We start from the raw sequence: 24,135 nt of genomic DNA on the forward strand, positions 1-24,135 counted from the left end.
ATATATATATATATATATTGATGTTGAGACATTCTGACAGGTTGACGTAAGCGGAGTAGGAAACACAAGAGACTTAGTCTTGAGTTTATTCCTGACTAGTTTCGCAGGTATATATACTGTATTTACGTGTGTAGCATACACACACACACACACACACACACATATATATATATATATATATATAAGCACACACGCACATACATATATTATATATATATATATATACATATATATATATATATATATATATATATATATATGTATATGTATATGTATATGCACAAAGTGTGCAAGGATGGTGTGTAGAACAAGAAGGACAGGAGGAAATAGAAGGAAGGGTAGTGAATGATGGGATGAGGAAACAAAGAAGGTTGTAAAAGAGAAGAAGCGAGCTTTCATAGATTGGTTACAAAATAGGACAAGGGAGTCATATGAGAGGTACAAAGAAAAGAAAAGAGAAGTAAAGCAAAAGGTAAATGAGGCAAAGAGGAGAGCAGATGTGAAGTGGGGTAAGAGTATGACAGAAAATTTTGAAAGTAATAAAAAGATGTTTTGGAAAGAAATTAAGAGAGGAAGAGGAGGCGAATCAAGTAGAGAAGAAAGGGCAAAAGGTGCAGAAGGAGAGATGATAATGGAAGAGAAGGCAGTAAGGGGAAGATGGGCAGAATATTTTAGGGGGTTGCTAAATGTGAAGGAGGATAGGGAGGGAAAGATAGTTGCAGTGGGAAATGCTAAGAAAATGACCGTGATGAGTGAGGAAAATGGAGGAGAAATAAGGAAGGATGAAGTGAAGGCAGTTGTTAAGATGATGAAAGCAGGTAAGGCACCTGGTCTGGATGGATGCCATGCAGAATGTCTAAAAAAAAGGAGGTACAGTGATGGTGGACTGGCTGGTGAGGTTATTTAATGTTTGCTGGAGAGAGGGTAGAGTGCCAGAGGACTGGAGGAGTGCCTGTATAGTTCCTCTTTACAAGGAAAAAGGGGCCAAGTGTGAATGTAGTAGTTTCAGAGGGATTAGCATGTTAAGTGTAGTTGGGAAGGCTTATGGGAGGATCTTGATTGAAAGGCTTAGGAGAGGAACAGAAGGAGTAATTGGTGAGGAACAGTGTGGATTTAGGACAGGTAGAGGTTGTGTAGATCAGATTTTTGTGGTAAGACAGATATGTGAGAAAGCTATAGGAAAAGGGATGGATGTTTTTTGGGGCTTTTATGGATCTGGAAAAGGCTTACGATAGGGTAGACAGAAAGGCACTGTCGGAGGTTATGCAGGTATACGGGATAGGAGGAAAGCTTCTAGGAGCTGTCAAGGGTTTTTATGAGAGTAGTAGAGCATGTGTCAGGATTAGAAATGGAGAGAGTGAGTGGTTCGAGGTAAAGGTGGGACTTCGTCAAGGATGCGTTATGTCGCCCTGGCTGTTCAACTTATACATGGATGGGGTAGTGTGAGAGGTAAATGCAAGGGTAGTGGGTCAGGGATTGGAGATGGTTAAAGAAAATGGAGAAAAGTGGGAGGTGAGCCAGCTGTTGTTTGCTGACGACACTGCGCTTGTGGCAGGATCGGAGGAGGGACTGAGGAAGTTGGTGACAGAGTTTGGGGGAGTATGTGATAGAAGAAAACTAAAGATAGATGTGGGTAAAAGTAAGGTGATGAGATGTACAAGGGGTGAAAGTGGCAGTAGACTGGAAGTGAGCATTAAGAGAGAGGGACTGGAGGAAGTGGATAGTTTTAGATACTTGGGTGCAAATGTGGCAGGAAAAGGTGGAGTGAAGGTGGAGGTAGAATGTAGATTGAGAGAAGCGAGTAAATGCCTTGGTGGATTAAAAAGTGTAATGAGGAATAGACATTTGGGAATGGATGCTAAGAGGAGTCTGTATAAAGGAGTGATTGTGTCAACAGCACTGTATGGGGCAGAAACATGGAACATAAGTTAGGAAGAGAGAAGGAGTTTGAATGTGTTTGAGATGAGGTGTCGGAGAAGTATGATGGGGGTTACTAGGCTAGATAGAGTGAGAAATGAGGAGGTGAGGAGGAGAACAGGGGTGGAAAAGGATTTGGGAGATAGGGTTGATGAAAGAGTATTAGGATGGTTTGGACACATGGAAAGAATGAGTGAAGAAAGACTAATAAAATGGGTATGGAAGGCAGATGTGGAGGGAGTGAACATGAGGGGACGTCCTAGGATGAGGTGGATGGATGGGGTGAAGGGGGTTTTGGGGAAGAGGAGAATGTCTGTTAGGAAGGACGGGAGAGAACAGAAGACAGGGGTGAATGGAGAATGGTTGTATATGGATGATGTTGTGATGCATGAGGTGGAATGGGCGGGGGATGGGGGGAGAGGTAGTATGTGTGAGCAAAATTTGACGCAGCCCGAAGGGATTTCTCCCCGTCTTCTCCTTTTATGCATGGGGGGGGGACGGAGAGGGGGGTCGCCGATTTAATGAAGTGGCCTTGCTGTGGATGTGCTGTGTCTTGCGACACTGCTTCTGACCCAGGGCAGTGGACAAGGTGCAGGGATGACCCATCATCCAGGAGGTGCTAAGACAAGAGGGAGGGTGGAGGGGTGTGGAGTGTATTCAGGGATGAAATGGTTGGGAATGATTTTATGCCTTTTCCTTTTTGGCTACCTCCCTTGTAAGGGGGAAAAAGCCTTGGTATATGTATGTATGCGTATATATATATATATATATATATATATATATATATATATACATATATATATACATATATATATACTGTGTGTATGTGTGTAGCAATATATGCATATATATATATATATATATATATATATATATATATATATATATATATATATATATATACATACATATGTATGTGTATTTACCTAGTTGTATTTTACGGGAAGAGAGCTATGCTTGTAGTGACCCGCTTTTGTATCTTTCAGCATCCAGTTTGATCTTAAATTCTTGTATATTTTTTGCAATCACTGTTTCCTCATTCAGTTTGTTCCATATATATCACTCTGTGTGGGAAGCTATTCTTTTTCAGATCTCTTCTGTAACTATCTTTTTTAAGTTTCTTTTCGTGTCCTCTTGTTTTTCTCCTATCCCACTTTAGTAAGTCATCTCTATCAAGGACTTCCATCATTTTCATAATTCTGTAGATGGTTAGCAGGTCTTCTCTTTCTCTTCTTTGTTCCAGGGTTGGTAGTTCGAGTTGGTCCAATCTTTGTTCGTATGTCAATTTGGAGATTGTTGGTGCCATCTTTGTCGTTGCTCTTTGAATTCTTTCTAATTTCTTTATGTTCTTTTTAGTACTAAGTGCCCATAGTGTCACAGCGTACTCCATTTTCTTTTATCAATGTAACTAATATTTTCTTTGTCATTTCTTCATCCACGTAATCAAAGGCTACTTTCATTGCTCTTAATCAATTGAAAGTTTCTCCGACTAATTTGTTGATATATTTGTCTGGTGCCATGTCATTGGTGATCGATATTCCTAGGTCCCTTTCTGAGTTGACTTTTTTAACTTCCTTTGTACCAATTTTATATTGTCCTGATAGTCTGTTTTTGCTTTTTCCAAATTCCATTACACTACATTTCTTGATGTTGAAATTCACTTCACACTTCCGACTCCATTTCCAGACTTTGTCCAGGTCTTCTTGTAGCGATTTGCAATCTTCCTGTGTCCTTACTCTCTTTAGTAGTTTCGCATCATCTGCAAAGAAGTTCATATATACACATATATACACATGCAAAATGGGCCTTTCCTCCTTATAAGTGTGTAGGGGGGATGCACGCATCCCACACCCATCCTTCCTATTTTAGCTCCTTGTGGAAAGGTTCATCTTGTCTCCCGCCACAAAGGTAATTTAGCAACACACAGAAGAGTTCAAGGTTTCCTGTAAAACCATGATGGTTATTTTGTTCAATTGTTTCACTGCTGTTTTTATGAAACTAGAATATCAGATTTGTATCCATGATACATTCAGAAGTGTCATTAAAGTTCCGTTTAATGAATATGTACAAGAAATTATTGAATAATTATCCTTTTTTGTTTAACCACTCCTTTTATGTGATTGTCACCAACTCATTTGGCACTTATTTTTCATTCACTGCGTTATAAGTTTTCATAGGTGTTTCCCAATTTTTTTTAATGAAGATAAAAGCAATTACATCATTAAGATTTTTTGTAATTTAAGCTTGAAAATAACATTGCACTATGTGCAATCAAAATAAATGTCAATAGGTGTCTTTAAATTTATATAAACATGAAAATCTACAAACTTATCTGTACAGTATTTCGTGACAAACCGATACACTTGCGGACATTCTGTTATTATGTGAATTTCCTGGGAATAATTTTCCTTCTTCTGAAAATTAAATGATACTTTGCATACGTATTTATGACATATAATGGGTTTCATAATAAGTATAGTCTCTAAAGATATCAACAGTTTAAATACACACGCATACACACACTTAGAGTTCTCGCCTGCCACTACGGCGGTCCAGGTTCGAATCCCACCCAGGGCTGAAATAATTTCAGTATTACTGCGCTGCGGGTTGTTACTCCAACTCTCGTCCGTTCGAGCCTGTATGTGTTTGTGTGTGTGTGTGTGTGTGTGTGTGTGTGTGTGTGTGTGTGTGTGTGTGTGTGTGTGTGTGTGTGTGTGTGTGTGTGTGTGTGTGTGTGTGTGTGTGTGTGTGTGTGTGTGTGTGTGTGTGTGTGTGTGTGTGTGTGTGTGTGTGTGTGTGTGTGTGTGTGTGTGTGTGTGTGTGTAAGGTCACAGTATTACCCATAGATCGGTCATACGAGCTCTGGGAGGTTGATAAATGTCGATCACGGGTCCAACACGTGATCCAAGACCATGGTGAATCACACACACACACACACACACACACACACACACACACACACACACACAAACACATACAGGCTCGAACGGACGTCTAGAACGAGCTCTAGAGTGCAGCAATTTTTCGATAAGTTTTGAGGAAACACCTAGTTTTGTATTTGTATTTCGGGATAGGGAGTTTTGTTTATCGAGTGACCGAAATTATAAAATAGAGTAATTTCACATTAGTGGTCGATACACAAAATGGAGAATGATGAAGAAGAAAAACAAAAATATGGTGAACCAATGAAGAGAAGACTGGATGTAAGCATAGTTGAATCACGGTTAGATGTCATCCCAAAAAAGAGTTGCAACATGGAAACACCAAAATAAAATAAGATATTTGAAAATAAAATAAAATTCAGGGTTTATAAAAGAAAGTGAAATACTAGGTAGAAGTTTAGAATTGGAAAGAGAATCAAGGTATAAAAATATCATAAGAAATCAGATTACAGAATTAATAAATGAAATTATAGATCTGAAGGCTGAATACAGGGCAATGTATAGAGAGGTGAACCACTTGAAAAGAAAGAATGCTGAAACCAACAGAGATCTCAATGGTCTAAAAAATTAATTAAATATAGTCAAGAGTGAAAACAAAAGAATGAAAAATTAAGATACAAATATCAATGAGGCTTTGAAAAAAGAAATAAAAGAACAAATACAAGTGGTGACCGAGAAAGTTGGAGAAACAATAAGAGAGACAGATCTCCAAGAAATAGATATTCAATGGAAAGTGGAACAAGAAAATATAGAATAAATTATAAAGAAATAGTACAGCAACAAGTGAAAGATAATGCAAAAGAAACAGTAATTAAAGTAATTAAGGAGAAAGAGAATTGGGCAAGAGGGACAGTGGATAAAAAAAGTACATAGTAGTTTACGGTATTAAAGAAAAACATAATGTCGCTAGATACCTAAGAGGAAAAGAGGAGAACGAAATTGCAAAAGAAAGTCTGAAAGAGATACAAGAGGAGGGACAAGTAATGGAAAGAGAAATAAAAGTGCATGGAATGGGACTATACTCTAAAGAAAAAATAGACAATTAAAAATTGAACTAAGCTCTCAAATGATAGCGGAATAAATACTATCGAAAACAGCAAAGTTGACAAAAATTGAAAATTACAAAATTGTATGGATAAAAAAGAAATGATCGATGAGGAAAAAGAAAGGGAAAAGACAAAAGAAAAAGAAAATAAAATAAAACAGAGAACAACAGAGACCGAAAAGAATTATTTTTATTTTTTGGTGGGTACTAGACCTGAGGCTGAGAAAATGGTATATAAAAAACAAATTAATTAATAAATAAATCAGTAAATAGATAAATGAATAAATAAATAAATAAAATAGACAAAAAAAAAGGAGAAAGAAAAAATTAACAATAACGTATACCAACATAGATGGCATGATTTAAGGACTAAACTAATTAAATGACTATCTGGCAGAAGAAACCGGATATAACGGATATTGTGGAAATGAAATTAAAAGGTCCACTACCACCAACTACTATGGAACAAGATTTATACAACAACTGGAAAAAAAAATAGGAAGGAGAAACAGGGTGGAGTCATGTTTTTTACTAAGAAAGGCTTAAATGTGACAAAGATAACAGAAGGAAAAAATAACGTAGAATTGATTATGATAAAAGTTAAAAAGAGCGACATGAAAAATAGAAAATTTATAGTAATATATGTACCTCCAAAAACATATTTCTGGACAGAGAGTGACCATTCCAAAATGTTGGAAGACACAAAGCATGCATTAAATGGATTACTGAAAGAGGGAGGAAACATAGTAATTATGGGTGACTTTAACCCTAAAGAAATATGTTGGGAAGAGATGACAGTGAAAGGTGGAGAGGACCTTTGGGGACATATACTACTGGATATGACCATTGAATACACAATGACTCAATGGGTAAAGGAAAATACCAGATATAGAAACAATGAAGAACCGTCGAGACTAGACTTAATACTTACGTCAGAGCCTGAAATCGTGGATAAAATGGAACACAAGACACTAATTGGGAAGAGTGACCACATACTAATATAGTTCGAACTAAGAAAAATATATATAGGAAGAAACGAGAAACACAGAAAAGGAAGACTAATGTACAACAAAATGGATTTTGAGAAATTCAGAAAATTAAGTGGAGCAAGGTTTATACAGCAATTGGATAACAGAAGAAAAAAATAAAATGGAATTGATTATATATATTATGATAAAAGTTAAAAACAGCGACATAAAAAATAGAAAAATTGTAGTGATATATGTACCTCCAAAAATATATTCTTGGACAGAGAGTGGATGGGGTGGTGCGAGAGGTGAATGCAAGGGTAGTGGGTCAGGGGTTGGAGATGTTTAAAGAAAATGGAGAAAAGTGGGAGGTGAGCCAGCTGTTGTTTGCTGACGACACTGCGCTTGTAGCAGGATCAGAGGAGGGATTGAGGAAGTTAGTGACAGAGTTTGAGGAGGTGTGTGAAAGAAGGAAGCTGAAGATGAATGTGGGCAAAAGTAAGGTGATGAGATGTACAAGGGGAGAGAGTGACAGTAGGTTGGAAGTGAGCATTAAGGTTGAGAAACTGAAGGAAGTGGATAGTTTCAGATACTTGGGTGCGAATGTGACAGGAAAGGGAGGAATGGGGGTGGAGGTAGAATGTAGATTGAGAGAAGTGAGTAAATGCCTTGGTGGATTAAAAAGTGTAATGAGGAATAGACATCTGGGAATGGATGCTAAGAGGAGGTTATATGGAAGAGTGATTGTGCCAACAGCAATGTACGGGGCAGAAACATGGAACATAAGAGAGGAGGAGTTTGAATGTGTTTAAGATGAAATGTCTGAGAAGTATGATAGGGGTTACTAGGCTAGATAGAGTGAGAAATGAGGAGGTGAGGATGAGAACAGGGGTGCTAAGGGAGCTGGGAGAGAGGGTGGATGAAAGAGTATTAGGATGGTTTGGACACATGGAAAGAATGAGTGAAGAATGATTAGTAAAAGAAGTGTGGAAGGCGGAGGTAGAAGGAGTGAATATGAGGGAGCGTCCTAGGATGAGATGAATAGATGGGGTGAAAGGGGCATTACAAAAGAGAGGAATGTCTGTAGAGGAAGGACAGAAGATAGGGGTGAATGGAGAAGGGTTGTGTATAGATAAGGCTGTGATGCATTAGGGGGAGTGGGTGGGGGATGGGGGTGAGGAAGTATGTATGAGCAAAAAAAATTTTAACGCAGCCCGAAGGGTTTTCTCCCCGTCTTCTTTCCTGCATGTGGGGACGGAGAGGGGAGCTCGCCAAATTTATGAAGCGGCCTTGCTGTGGATGTGCTGTGTCTTGCGACACTGCGTCTGACCCAGGGCAGTGGACAGGATGCAGGGATGACCCGTCATCCAGGAGGTGCCAAGATAAGAGGGAGGGAGGAGGGTGGAGGGGAGTGGAATATATGGGAAATGAAACGGGTGGGAATGATTTCTATGCCTTTTTCGTTTTGGCTACACCCCGTGCAAGGGGGAAAAACCCTTTGGTATATGTATGTATGTAAGTTCCCCTTAGATTTTTCACAGGTTTCAGTTTGGAGTTCACTTTGAGGTGTTTCGTTTACGAATACTGAGATAAAATAGATAGTTGTTTAAAATATCACACATTCCTTCGTTTGAATACTCAACTTGACCGTCAGCAGATAATAGTGGGCCAATGTGGGGGCGGTACATATCCGTTTGCATCACACAAGAGCGATTCTAGCCACACACTCCCAGACGTGCGCGCTCGACCACTAACTATCCACTATTTCTGTCAAGTCCCACATGAAAATATCATAGATGATAACTGCTGATGCTATGGAACTTACGAGCAGTGCAATATTTATTTATTTATTTATTTATTTATTTATTTATTTATTTATTTATTTATTTATTTATTTATTTATTTATTTATTTATTTATTTATTTATTTATTCATTCATTTATTTATTTATTTATTTATTTATTTATTTATTTATTCATTTATTTATTTATTTATTTATTTATTTATTTATTTATTTATTTATTTATTCATTTTATTTTATTTATTGGTTTATTTTTTTACGTGTTTGGTAGCGTGAAAGTTGTGAGGCTTCCCGTGCCTTGTTGAGCTCGTCATTTAGCATATTCCTCTACCGGAATAGCTAGTGAGCGCATTTTCATCATCCGTGATGAAAAACAAAGCAAACTCTCTCCAGAAAGAGCTCAAAAACTTCTGCCTCTGAAGCACAATTGACCAACTATTAAGTTTGTATATTGAAATTAATTCTACAGTTGCATTTAATTTTAAATGTATTATTTAGTTGTGTGTGTATACGGTATATATATATATATATATATATATATATATATGTGTGTGTGTGTGTGTGTGTGTGTGTGTGTGTGTGTGTGTGTGTGTGTGTGTGTGTGTGTGTGTGTGTGTGTGTGTGTGTGTGTGTGTGTGTGTGTGTGTGTGTGTGTGTGTGTGTGTGTGTGTGTGTGTGTGTGTGTGTGTGTGTGTGTGTGTGTGTGTGTGTGTGTGTGTGTGTGTGTGTGTGTGTGTGTGTGTGTGTGTGTGTGTGTATACAAGCCGCGGGCTTCGCTGGGGGCTTGGCTGCACAAACAGCGGCCTACGGCCGCAGCGCTCCGCGCTCTAATCCTACGATAGGGATCCCTTGCTGGGGATCCTGTGTTGGGGTTCCGCCCCGAGGCCGAGGCCGAGGCCGAACCCAAGGGACATTTTTTCATGGTCAGTTCAAAGGAACATGGCAACCACTGAGGACTTGCGACCACTGAGGAGTTGCGACCACTGAGGACTTGCGACCTTTGAGGACTTGCGACATTTGAGGACTTGCGACCTTTAAGGACTTGTTACCTTGTAGGACCTGTTACCTTGGAGGACTTGTTACCTTGGAGGACCTGTTACCTTGGAGGACTTGTTACCTTGGAGGACTTGTTACCTTGGAGGACTTGTTACCTTGGAGGACTTATTATACAACCTCGTAGGACTTGCAACTTCAGAGGACTTGCACCCTCGTAGGACTTACGACCTCGGAGGCGCTTGCAGCCTCGAAGGGCTTACAACTTCGGAGGACTTGCACCCTCGGGGGACTGGCACCCTCGGAGGACTTGCACCCTCGAAGGACTTGCACCCTCGGAGGACTTGCACCCTCGGAGAACTTGCACCCTCGGAGAACTTATAGTCTCGAAAGGCTTACTGTCTCGGAGAACTTACGACCTCGAAGGACTTACAGACATGTACCATTTTTAAAATGTGTCACCTTTGAAATTGTTTAATTTCTATCATTAGTATATATTTCTTTTCCAAACTCACCATTTTTGGCGCATTTCACTTACTGCAAAGTATCTACATTTAATACAATGTCTTCATTTGATTCCTTCTTCCCTAAAGAACCTAATATTACAAATTAATCGACAAAAGTAATTATAAAGATACCAAGTATCAAGATGATATAATGTTAATCATCAAAATTCGCAAACACAATAGCAAATGTACTCGTACCTCCAACCTCTATTTGAATAACGACAATATGGCTTCCGTTGCAGACATCTAGCTGTCCCCTGTAACTACATATCGCACAGGAGGATGATCTACACATGTGCGAAATAGGCTTACAGGGAGGTGTCCGCAGATTGCCACGCCGACTGAGCACTTGAAGTGTTTTAACAAAATCGACGAAACCACCCTGGAACGCGGAGACTTATCTTTTGACGAAACCACTCTGGACCGCGGAGACTTATCTTTTATATTACATTATATTTTATATATATATATATATATATATATATATATATATATATATATATATATATATATATATATATATTGCTTTTCTTCGTATTTACAATAACGAAAATACAGATTATAAATTTAAAACCTTTTTCTTGTGTGTTGTGATTGTAAGTGAACAAGTTTGAGTATGTTCCGGATCCTTGTAATACAAATAATCAAAATTGTAACATAATTTGATTGATATCCTTGTCGTGTATGTAGTGAGGATAGGGTTGTTTCTATGAGTACTCGGAATATTCTATGGGCTAGGAATTACAGAGACAGTTTTAAGCGCTATCTTGGTTTGGGGAAGGGGATGATGATGGCTTATCTCCAGACAGTTGGGAGGGTAGTTTCTGTCCATATCATTTAAAAAAAGTTTAATGTAAAAGGTGTTGCAGTTTGGTCTGAATTTCATATTGTCATAGCGTGCACGACAATTGGTCGAAAGACAATTGGTCGAATGAGACAATTCGTCGACACGACGTTTCGTCGAACGTGACATTTCGTCGACACGTAAAAAATTGTACTTTTGGTGTTATATTTCTAAAATATTTGGTAATAATTGTGTTTTGTGTGAAATTTCCGATCATTTGATGTATTACTCAACATAATTGGATTACCAGGCTCAGAATTATAAATGTTTGAAGTTTTAGACAATTGCACTTTTCGCCGACACCTTACTTTGTCGCCATTTGAGCCATCTTGATTACCTAGATCAGCAGTAGATCATCACCAGAGCCAGCCTATTCTCCAAGCAGATCTGCAGATTTTCTTGGAAGGATCAGCAATGGAATGTAAAATTTTATTGGATATTTGCAATTTATTTCTCAACTTCAAACAATATTGTGACATAAAAGTCAAAGTAATAAATTGCATACAATATATTTCAGAATAGTACAGAATTTCAACAATAATTTCAACCAATGTAAGACAGTGAATTGCAGTACAATAAAAACAATAACAATTTGAATTGCAAACGCTAAAAACAATTGCAAAGTACAAAAACAATTATTGCACATAACCAATGTTGTACGCGAGGCCCCGAAGGTAATCGAGGGTAGACCTCTCAGCGTACTGGTTTACAATGTTAGCAATACGGTTCTTGTGCAGGCGCATTTTCTTGCGTGGTGGCTCAGGATCGTCGCTAGCAAGTAGCTTCTGGATCAAGATCTCAGTGTGGCACTGCTCACTGCACAAACTCTGGATAAATTCAAACAAGTTCGGGTGGGCCTTTCCGATACAGTTTTTCATCCTGCGATGCCAACCTTCCAGTGCGTTTGTTGTTTTGGGCTCATCAGCTAGTGTCCGGTCATACACACTCCAGAGATTGGAACCAAACTTGGGAGGATGACGCGTTAGTCTGAGTTGCAGGCCATTACCATCAGCACGATACGAGCCAACGTAGGTGTTCTAAAAGTATCCCAGCATGTCTAACAGTTCATCGGGCAAATGTCCTTTGAGCTCCTCAAACACGCGATCCACGTCTGCAGCTGGAACGTACGCCATGGCGGAGATCATTCGACAGTTCAGAGCGAACTCCTCATCTGTCGAGTAGCGTTGTTTGAATCCTAGAGTCACGAGGTGACGATAGTTCGCCTGACAGAGGTGGAAGAAGCAGCCCTCAGCCTCAACATTCAGGATGTCTGTGGCCGCCGCGATACACGCCTCCTCGTAGTCACAGCGGTACTTGGCGACGTTGACTTCCAGAAGCTTGTCCTCCAGCGTGCGTAGTAGTGTCGTGAACATATGCGTGTACATAACCTGGGTTTTGCGTGGTAAAAGGAAGTACACCAGTGGCATGATCTTCCCAAACACAGGCGCATGAAGAGTGTACAGCTGATAATACAGGGACGGGACTATTGAGAATGTTCCATCACCGTACCACGTGGTTGCTGACGACAAGTACCGAAGGTTTTGATCAGTAGCAAACATCAGGATCTTCTGGTTGTCGAGCGTGGTACTGGTCGCCCAAGGTTCCCCAGAGGCGGTTTTGCTCCAGGTATCGTCCAGGTCAATGTCCATAGTTGTCTGGGGCAGTAGAGGCTGATGTTGGCGCCTGGTTCTCTGGATAGTTCTCTTCAGACTCGCTAGCTTAGGCAGAGATGGGTCACCTGTGAAATAAAAGAAATTACATAAGTACACACGAAAAGACTGGAAAGATGTGACATTGAGGTAATATACAATGGCATAATAATAGTAGTAAATAATAAACTATAATAACAGTAGTAAATAATTTCAAATAGTAACATGTACAACAATAATAATACAAAACATATCTGTGTTTTCTAGGGGTCTGGTGATCATCCGGTTGACTATGATGCCGTTGCCTCAGTTGAGTGAGCAGCAGCTTTCATTTTGCTTATCTGAGCGGTAACTTTGGTTTTAGTCACATCCGGAACATGTGAATGTTCTTTGGTGGACAGAACATTGTTATATTCTGTGATAGCTCGACCTTTACAAGTACGATCAGAGCATTTCCAGTAAATCTTCGTGGCTCATTCACGATCTTTGGTGTAGGTGTAGCCTTCAAAAAGCAGACGTACACCACCACGAGATGTTTTGCAAAATTCAGCCATTATCAAAGTGTATCAAAGAGTGTTCTGATTTTTGTAGGATATGGTCAGACAGTGTCGACCATTGGGAGAGTGCACGACAGTTGGTCGAAAGACATTGGAACAGCCATGAAAAATCCTAAACAACTGTGATATGCTAGTGTGTACGGAAATACTGTAAAATCATCCTCGCCAAAACTTACATTGATGTATTTAACATACAATGTGTAATTATTTTATCTTATTGCAATGTCTCAGTGTCGCCAATCAATGAACAAATGGTGGCATAACAAGTCCTAAATACTCCTTTTAATTCATTTGATATTGTAACTTTTTCTCATGAAATGTCATCTAAACTACTCTAGCATTCCTCCAAAATGGAAATATATGAATATATTTATTAAATTAGTACTTTAAATGTATTCTAAATATCTGTCGACGAAATGTCACGTTCGACGAATTGTCCTGTCGCCCAATTGTCGCTGTCGACCAATTGTCGTTCGACCAACTGTCGTAGACCCATGTCATAGTATATGTTTTCTGGGGAAGGGGTCACTTTTCTTACAATTGGGGAGAGAAGTGTCGTATTCCGCTTAGGCGAATAGACAGTTGTTGTCGTGGATTAAGTATGGAGTAAAGTCTGGGGATGGATGTGGTTCATTGATAGTCGTTTGGTATATATATTTGGGTCCGTGATTAGTATGGACATATACTAAGGACTATGTGTTTGTTATTGTTTCTGCTACTTGGGGAGGTGATGATATAGTTTGGCCATTGACCTAAAGAACTGAGGGAGGATATGAGTTTTTTACTGGTGACTATTTTTTTTTTTTTTTTTCTATGAAGATAGAGAGAAGGTGAGTGTTGAAATGTGTTTGCCATGAGTTTTGTCATGCTTAACATATTATTATTTTTTTAAGATTATGGAATTTTCGAGGGCTAGATGTTTTTAATCCATCTTATATACGAATATACTACGACCTATACTTACACATGGGCACGAGGCTTGGTCACTTACCACCAAGGTTGGAAATAAAATTCAAGCAACAGAAATTAAAGTTTTAAGATTAATAAAGAATGTCACCAAAAGAGACAGAATCCGGAATGTTTCCATCAAACAAGAATTAAGAGTGGAAAATATCCTTAAATTAATTGAGAAAGGACAGCTACGGTGGTTTGGACATATGAAAAGAATGAACATCAACAGATACCTAAGAAAACATTATGAGTGGAGACCTGAAGGAACAAGACCAGTAGGAAAACCCAGAGTGAGGTGGAGGGACAACATTAGTAGAGCAGTGGAAGCCAGGTGAGACAATCTTGAAGACATCGAAAACCAGCATTCTACATGAGGATAGGATCAGATGGAGGGGCTACATAAGGCAGAACGACTGACAAGCTTTAATGCTTAACAGGAGACTGGAAAGAAGGTAAGAAGATGTTTTTAATGTCGTCGGAAAGCTAACTCCCTTGCTGTATAGGCTGTGGTGAAATCTGAATTCCATCAGGGGACATTATGTATGAGGAAGATGAGGCTTTTGGGACTAATAATTCTGCTGCTGTAGGTCAATACTTGTACGTGAAAGGCTGCAGGTTTGTGTTGTATAGTGATAGTGAATGACTTGTTGCAATGGTCACCCCAAAGAGGGTGTCTTTTATTGAAGTCTCCTAGAGGATATTGGTGAGTTAGTTGACTAAGGAGGTTTGATAGTATTTCTAAAGTAATGTTTTCTGACGACGGAGTGTAATGTTCTTGCCGTTGGTGGATAAATCAAAGACCACAAGACTTCTTGAAAAAGTCAAATAGTTTAAAAAATTACACCAGCAGACCTTCCCGGTCTGCTTTCCACCTAAAGACTGACAGCTCCTCTCTCTGTTGGTGGAATGCCTCTGAAAAAGCTTACATCAGCATATTGAACAGTTTACAGGTTATAATTAGTTTGGTGATACAAGTTTTGGATACTATTCTATTTTACAATAATTAGAATGTATAGTTGTTTATGCTTATTTATATATTATGGTTATTAATCTAGATTACATAATATATTGTGTATGGGTAAAAGGTGTTCTTAGGAATCAGGGGTACTTCATGGTTTGGTCACGTGAAGGAAGAGGTTGGTGGTGTGTGTGTATGTATGTTCGTATGTGTGTTGCGGTGCAGTTTTCCGCTGTGTTGTAATCTGTGAGATTATGGTTACACGGAGGTATAAGGAACAAATGGTTACTGGGTGATGTAAGAAAAATCTCAGCTACAATGGCTGAACAGATGAGGATTGCTGTACCTCTTCATTTAGCTTGGGTGGCGAGAAGGATGTTATAGGTATGTAGTACATCCCTTTCAGTAAGGGTGTGTGAGTGTATCTATATGCGCTGCTTATAAGCAAAACCCGTTAGGTATATATTGTTGGAAAGGGATAGATATGTTTTCCCAGTTTGGGGCGAGTCCTTGACAGCTCCACTGTATGATGGAATGCATTAATCCTTAATATAATATGGCGTGGTGGGTATTTTGATCGTGCTTTCTTGGAGACTGTTTCGGGTGATTTCGGCCCAGCGAAAATAACATTTTAAGCTTGAAGGCTTGGTGCCCTGGCTTGGTGCACCGTTCTTGTTGAGAGTTGGAAATTGAACTGTGTGGTCGGATGGGAGATTGATTTAGAGTTTTTATAACACTAACAGGCTAAAGTTACTGGTGGTCAGAAGTCGCATGCTTAGGCTATACATGTATTAGTAAGCCTCCTCTGGAATATAATCAGCTGACCTTCAAGGGGAAGTTTGTCGCTGGTTGGTGCGCTGGTGGACGGACGTTTCGGCCACTGAGGTTTCAGCCAGAACTCTGCAGGGTGGGACGTTTCGGCCAGTCCTCCTAATGTTGCTATTATTATTTATTTATCGTTGAAAGAAAATGCATTATTAAAAGAATTAAAAAAAAAATACTTATATAACATTCCAAGTAACAATATTTTTTGCACTTATTGTGTGAAAATGAAATGAAAATACATTTTCACACCTCAATGTTGGGCCGAGTTCATATGCTTAGGCTGGCTTTCCATGTCATCGTTTCATCGCGCGATACGGTATAAAGGGGGGGGGGCAAAACTGCCAACCAGTCACTCTCAATCCAGCTTCTGGAGAGAAAACAAGTCAGCGACTCAATCGATTTCAAGTAAATTTTCAAGTTCAAGAATGCCACGTCACTCCACGTTCAAGAAGCGCCAGTTCCACCCATGCGAAATTTGCGGCCAAGATGGATTCATTTTTCATGTGCAGGAATCCGTCATGATCAAGCTGTAACGCTCGCCGGCGCCGAAGCGGACTACTACTGCCACGACTGCACAGAAGATGAAAGAGGAAACTTTGATTTCGCAAGATCAATTGCCCGAATAGGAGCTGCCACCCGTAGAAAAAGGGAACCGCAGAAGAAACTACAAGAAGTTGCAAAGGTGGAAGAAATAATGATAATCATCGGACGAACGAGTTTGCCGCCCCAGCCTAGACGCCTGACGTACCATGGAGAAGTCGACACCATAGCAGAGACCTACTTAGGAACCGTGCTGAAGGCTTCCCTTAGAATCACAGGATATGGCAACTGTTTGTATAACGCAGTATCACTGGCAGTTTACGGGCATGAAGGAAACGCTACTCAGCTTCGAGTTCGAACCTGCATAGAACTGAACAGGAACGTGGAGTACTATAGTCAATATGTCAAAGAACTATCACTGGTCTCTCCCGATCTGGAAAACGTTTGCATGGACTCGACAGTAGCTGGACGCTATTCTGGATCATACGCAATTGCCGCCCGGACGTTTTCCCCCCGTTCAGGCTCTACTCGCACCAAGGAGTATTTTGTCATGTGGACTCAGTTTAGCCAAGATAGTGCAAAAATTTGTTTTGAACAACCCAACCCAGAAGTTCAACATCATTAGTGAGCATGCAGGAGGGGAGCGCATCGAATGTAGGATGTTTCGGCCACAGACGTTTCGGCCACTGAAATTTCGGCCAGAACTCTGCAGGGTAGGACGTTTCGGCCAGTCCTCCAAATATTGCTATTGTTATTTACTTATTATTGAAAGAAAATATATTATCAAAAGAATTCTAAAAAAAAATACTCATATATCGTTTCAAGTAACAATATTTTTTGCACATACTGTGTGAAAACGAAATTAAATTTACGAAACAAATTATCTAAATTGAAATTATACAGTGCACCAAGCCAGGGCACCAAGCCTTCAAGCTTAATAGGCCCGGTGATTTCGGCCCAGAAGAACCCTGGGCCGAAATTACCGGGCCGAAATCACCTGATCCCCTTGGAGACTAGTGTAGAGTTTGCACTGGTGCTGCTTTTTGAGGGAGAAGATTGGTAAATTTTTAGAAGTGCAAACCTACACGATATAGCAATAGAAAATTAAATACTAATTTTGTAAATTATAATACATTAATGTAATATATGCCATTCTTGGCGTAGAATAATAATATGAAATATTGCTAAAAATTATTAACAAGCAAACGTTGCTGCTTCGGTTGGTTGAGACGTCATCTTTGTTTTGGTAGAGGCGGAGACCGAAGAAAGTAAAGTATGATAAATTAAAATTCATCTATTCTAACCTAACCTAACCTACATTTAGTAATGCGGTACCTGTAATTCTAGAGGTCATCAGGGTCGTCGTCGTCTCCGACCTCTGTCAAAGCAAAGATGGCGTTTAAAGGAGTCAAAGCTCAGTTGTATAAGCTGTTTCCGAGCTGCGCTACTCTCAATCCTAGCAAAGGGCGACCACTGGGCCAACACCATCCGCCATTTAGGTTGTGACTAAGGGGGTCCAGAGATCACTATCTCTTATCCCAACCATCATGAACCATAGCCGGAAGAATTATAGTTGTTATCTGGAAGAATTATATTGTTGTTGGTAGAAATGACTGTGACCACGTATACTTTCACTCTCAGTCGTTTCCTCACATTTGGAGATGGTAAGGTTGCATATCAGCCTGGTTTTAAATCCCGTTTCGAAATTTTGCCTCCCTCTTTATAGGTAGAAAGTTTTATCATTACTTATTATTCATGTAAAAAATCGCGAATGTAACAAATGTCAAAAGCTCTTTAAGGTTAACCTCTTTCATACGATAGAGGTGAACAACAGACTGCATGAGTTGTCACAAAAGATCGAAGAGAATCTAGGTGAAGAAAGTATTCAGAAAATTAAGAAGTGGAAGGAAAACATCGAAAACAAGGAAACTGCTTTTAAAGAAATAGTCAAGCAGCAAATGCAGGATAATGCAAAAGACACAATTATCCAAGTGATTAATGAAAAAGCAAACTGGGTCAGGGATACAGTAGATAGGAAAAAATGTATTGTGGTCTATGGACTAAAAGAAAAACAGGAACTGGCGAGGTACATGAGAGAAAAAGAAGAAAAAGAGACAGCAGTAGAAATTCTAAATGAAATTCAGGGGGGGAAAGAGATTCAAGCATAGACTTAGAAGAGACACACAGAATCGGTCGCTACTCTAAAGATAGAAATCGACCTCTAAAGATAAAATTAAGGTCACAGATGGTAGTAGAAAACATCTTTGAAAAAGTAGGCAATTTGGCAAAGAGTGAAAAGTACAATAAGATATGGATAAAAAGAGAAATGAGTACTGAGGAATTAGAAAAAGAAAAGTCACTAAGAAAAGAAGCAAAGGAAAAAAACTTGTTGAGAACGGAGACAGAATGCAAAGAATTCCATTGGAGAGTAATCGACATGAGATTGAAACAGTGGCACATCAAAACGAAAAAACCAAGGACAAAAAAGATAATGGAGAAGGAAGAAAATTAAAAGTGGCCTATACTAACATTGACGGATTAATTTCAGGTCTGAACGAACTCAATGTTTATCTGTTAGAAGAAAAACCAGACATAATGGGAATTGTAGAGACTAAATTAAGAGGAGAAATACCATCTATCGATATTGGACAAGGGCTATACAATTACTGGATAAGAAACAGGGACAAAAAACAGGGAGGGGGAATCATGTTCTTGGCCAAGAAAGACCTAAACGTGACAAAAATTGCAGAGGGCAAAGGTAATGTTGAACTGATCATGATAAAAGTCGAAGGCAAGAATATGAAAAGTAGAAAGTTTGTGGTGACCTATGTGCCCCCAAGAACGAATGCTTGGAAAGAAAACGAACACACAAAAATGCTAGAATATACAAGAAAATCACTAAATGAGATACTAAATGGTAAGGGTAACCTAGTAATTATGGGAGACTTCAATTGCAAAGAAATTTGTTGGGACAACATGACAGTACGAGGAGATGACGTGTGGGGCAATGTACTGCTAGACATGACCATGGAGTACACAATGACCCAGTGGGTCAGTGAAAACACAAGGTACAGAAACAATGAAGAGCCATCAAAACTAGATTTAATATTTACAACGGAACCTGAAATAGTGGACAAAGTCCACTACAAGACACCAATTGGAGAGTGACCATGTACTCATCGAAACTGTACTAAAGGAAGAAATAGAGATGAAGAGGAGCGAAAAGCATAGGAAAGGAAGATTGATGTACAACAAAACAGACTTTGCAAAACTAAAGACGTTCTTCCAGAATGCAAACTGGGAAAAATTCTATATGGAAGAGACAACAGTGGAAGAGAAATGGAACATACTGTTGGATAATTACAATGAAGGTGTAAACAGGCATGTACCAAGACAAAAACGAGAGAGATTGTACATTAAATGTTGGTTCAACAAAAGATGCAGTGAGGCAAAAGACAGAAGGGACAAAGCTTGGAAAAGGTGGAGAAAAGACAAAAAACAAAGCAAATGGCAAATTTATATAAACTATAGAAATGAGTATGTTAATGTGAGAAGAGAGGAGAAAAGGAACCATGAGAAGGATATTATAGATAAATGCAAAGATCAGCCCAAGCTATTCTACCGGTATGTAAATGGTAAACTTAAAACCAAACAGGAACTAGTGAAACTACGCCAAGGAAATATAGAATACACAGAAGAATTAGAGATGGCCGAAATCATGAACAACCACTTTAAATCTGTCTTCACCAGAGAGAAAATACAAAATTGGGACGTAGATAATAACAAACATTCTCCCCACATGAGTGAATTTACATCACAAAAAGAAATATCAGAACATCTATCAAAACTGGACGTCAGAAAATCACATGGCCCGGATGGAATTGCAAATTAGATTCTAAAAGAATGCAAAGAAGAGCTAACGGACAAAATACACATCATAATAAATAGCTCACTCAAGGAAGGAAAGATACCTAATGACTGGAAAAATGCTAACATTGTACCAATATATAAAGGAGAAAACAAGGAAGAACCCACCAACTATAGACCAGTATCACTAACAAGCACTATAGCCAAAATTTGTGAGAAAATCATCAAGAATAGATGGGTAAAACACCTGGAAGATAACAACATATTAAACCCAAGACAATTCGGGTTCAGACAAGGTAGATCATGCACCACAAACTTGATATGCTTCTACTCAAGACTAATAGACATAGTGCAAGCAAGAAACGGATGGGCTGATTGTGCATTCCTAGACTTGCAAAAAGCATTTGACAAAGTACCACACAGAAAATTACTAAAAAAAAAACTGGAACACATAGGAGGAATACAAGGGAACCTACTAAAATGGATGGAGGACTTCCTGACTGGTAGAAAGATGAGAGTAGTACTCAGAGAAAAATATTCAGATTGGAAAGAGGTGATCAGTGGAGTACCGCAAGGATCTGTACTGGCTCCAATAATGTTTGCTATCTATATGAATGATATGGACGAGGGCGTGAACTGTTACATGAGCTTCTTTGCTGATGACGCCAAACTGTTAAGGAAAGTAGAAACTGATAAGGACTGTGAAGCACTGCAAGAAGATCTGAATAGGGTATGGAACTGGAGTCAGAAATGGGAAGTGGATTTTAATACTAAGAAGTGTAGCATAATGGAGTTTGGAAAAAGCAAAAAAAAAACAGAATATCAAGAAAATATACAATTGGAACCAAGGAAGTAAAGAAAGTAGGATCCGAAAAAGACTTGGGAGTTGTTATCACAAACGACTTGTCCTATGATACACAGATAAACAAAATTGTCGGGGAGACTTACAACTTGCTAAGATCAATAAAAGTGGCTTTTGCTTACCTGGACGAAGACATGATAAAAAAAATTCTGGTTATATTAATAAGGCCTAGACTAGAGTATGCGGCGACATTGTGGTCCCCCAGTACCAAAAAGAACATAAAGAAAATAGAAAGAATCCAAAGAGCAGCTACAAAAATGGCACCTGCACTTGCAAACCTATCATACGAGGAGAGATTGGCTAAACTGGAGCTACCGACACTGGAGCAAAGAAGAGAGAGAGGAGACCTACTGACCATCTACAGAATCATGAAAGGCACAGAGATACTTGACAGAGAAGAATTACTAAACTGGGACAAGAGAAACACAAGAGGACATGGAAGAAAATTAAGAAAACATAGCTATAGAAGAGAACTGAAGAAAAACAGTTTTCCACATAGGGTTTTAAACACTTGGAACAAACTGGATAATGAAATAGTATGCGCACAAACCATTCACGAGTTTAAAAGCAAACTAGACACTGAGAGATACAATGGCGGGACAACACGAGCATAGCTCCCCTTCCCGCAAAATACAACTAGGTAAATACAACTAGGTAAATACATAGGCGTCATAAGGCGCAAGTGGCTATACGAGGATGCCGGCGTTAGCATCCTGATTGTATTTATTTTGTAGTTGTAGCTGAGTGACCCCCAAATTCTGTGAACTGGACTGATCGCGTTTTCTGTGTTTATTACTACTCAAAATGAAAGAGAACGAGTAAATCAGTAGTGACTTTATGTTTTATAACGCAAGTATTGTGATGCGTCACCGAATCATCGTACATCAGGCATCCGATGCTGCGCGCGAGGACTTGATTCGTATTGAAGAGGTAGGTTTTGTGATTGTAATGAGAACATCTGTTCTTTAATAAATTGAAACTAAACCAATACCAATTAGAAATAAATTTGATCCAATTCTATGAGAAATTTCCAAGTCTTCGATGAGTCATTTCCGGTAAGGGGAGTCTACAGCAAAGGGACACATCTGGGGACATGTTGGTGCCGTGCCGTGTAAAGCGGCCCATACACAATCAATTATATTGCGCAATTTCATTGTCAATACTCTGAATTGACAATTAAATTGACCGTGTATGGGCGATATTGATGACTTGCACAATTGTATTGAGTGAATCAATTTCTGCTTGATATTTTATTGCTCAAGTCTATTTGATTGCACAATTAATTGACCGTCTGTGGTGACCGTCAATTAAATTGTGCAACAAAATCATTTGTCTTCCAGATTTCGTACCGTCAACATGTCTGACAAAGAAGAAGACAGGGCATTCCAATTGGAGTGCATCGAAGTTCATAAAAGTTTACCAGCCCTATGGAAAGTAAAAAGTGATGATTACAGCAACAGACAAAAGAAAGATGCAGCTTCCGCTGTGTTGGTTTAAAAATTCCAGGAAAAGTACCCAAACTACACAAGAGAAGATGTAAAAAAAATCAATTCATATAGAACCAACTATCGCAAAGAATTGAAAAAGTGCAGGAGTCGGAAAAATCTGGCGCAGGGGCGGACCAGGTATATGAACCAACGTTGTGGTATTTTCAAGTCCTCACCTTCCTCAACGACTAAGAAATCCCAGCAAAATCGCGGAGTACACTCACAAAGCAGACATGTCTAGCATCGACTGCAGACGACAGCGGACCTTCTCATGAGGTATGTAATTTTGGTATTATTTTACTTTAGCACAGAATCGATTTTTAATTTAAAAACACATTTTCTTATGTATTATGTCACGCTCATGACGCGTGAGTGTTGCAGAGCTTATTTAAATTGCCTGTATTTTGTAAACTAGCTTTGAACGACATTTTGAATAAATGATTTGTTACTTTTGCGGTGAAATACATAAGAAAAATATGTTTTTAAATTAAAAATCGATTATGTGTTATAGCAAAATTTTACCGTCATTTTCAGATGTATAACTGGTTTTGACATGTACTGCATTTCTTAAAATAAATTTAGTACTGATGATTCACACATACACAAGAAAAGATGTATTAAAAAATAGCAATTCGTATAGAACTATTTATTTCTTACATTACATTAAGAGTTACACAAAGTGATGTGAAGAATTACCAAAATGATACAAGGACTCGGAAATTTACCTTACGAAGAGAGGCTTAGGCACCTAAACTTACACTCTGGAAAGACGCAGAGTGCGGGGTGATCTAATAGAAGTGTTCAAGTGGATCAAAGGCTATAACAAGGGTGATGCAAACAAGGTCATCATAATAAAACAACAGGGCAGGACTCGCAGTAATGGGTATAAACTGGACAAATTTAGGTTTAAGAAGGAAATAGGCAAGAATTGGTTTACTAAATGGAATAAACTTAGTAACCATGTAGTTGAAACTGAAACTGTAGTTGAAACTATCAGTTGTTTTAAAAAACGATTAGACAACTTTATGGATGGGGATGACAGGTGGTGATGGATACGGAGCTGCCTAGTGTAGGCCTTATGGTCTTTTGCAGTCTCCTTTATTCTTATGTCTTATGTTATACAGATCCTTTAGTACAGAAGTAGCGTCTGAACATATCCCGTATGTCCTTTGCTTTATCTGAGTCATTTCTCCTGTGTCGCTTGCAACCCGTGTGTCTCAATCAGCGAATCTCGCCATGACCCCCCATAGACAAGTCCATTCTCATCTTTCCAGTCCACAGTTCCCTGCATGATGTATCTTTTGGACTTCCTCCTCAAGAAATTGTGTAGGTAACAGCAAGCTAACGTTACTGTCTGAGCCTTTTCTGGTGAAAGCAGCATCTGCCTTTGGAACACCCCGAACCTTGAAGCGAGAATTCCAAA

General features: G+C 39.1%; 1 protein-coding gene across 1 annotated transcript; it reads right to left on the minus strand.

The window, feature by feature from the left end:
• Nucleotides 1–12,053: 12,053 nt before the first annotated feature.
• On the minus strand, nucleotides 12,054–12,947 carry LOC143038704 (uncharacterized). The gene is made up of 2 exons (XM_076208260.1): nucleotides 12,911–12,947; nucleotides 12,054–12,754 (listed from the first exon to the last, which is right to left on the minus strand). The coding sequence occupies exons 1-2, from the start codon at nucleotides 12,945–12,947 to the stop codon at nucleotides 12,054–12,056; spliced, it is 738 nt and encodes a 245-aa protein (XP_076064375.1).
• Nucleotides 12,948–24,135: the final 11,188 nt, after the last annotated feature.

The sequence above is a fragment of the Oratosquilla oratoria genome, chromosome 24 (genome assembly GCF_046742065.1).
Source record: "Oratosquilla oratoria isolate Oo_2021 chromosome 24, ASM4674206v1, whole genome shotgun sequence".
In the NCBI taxonomy this organism is placed as follows: Eukaryota; Metazoa; Arthropoda; class Malacostraca; order Stomatopoda; family Squillidae; genus Oratosquilla; species Oratosquilla oratoria.

What these genes read in the sequence shown, in the direction of transcription:
- LOC143038704 (XM_076208260.1), bottom strand. Translation starts at nt 12,947, where the DNA reads ATGATCACCAGACCCCTAGAAAACACAGATATGTTTT. An exon ending in AGAAAACACAGATATGTTTT is followed by an intron (nt 12,755 to 12,910) that starts GTATTATTATTG and finishes TTTATTTCACAG; the next exon opens with GTGACCCATCTCTGCCTAAG.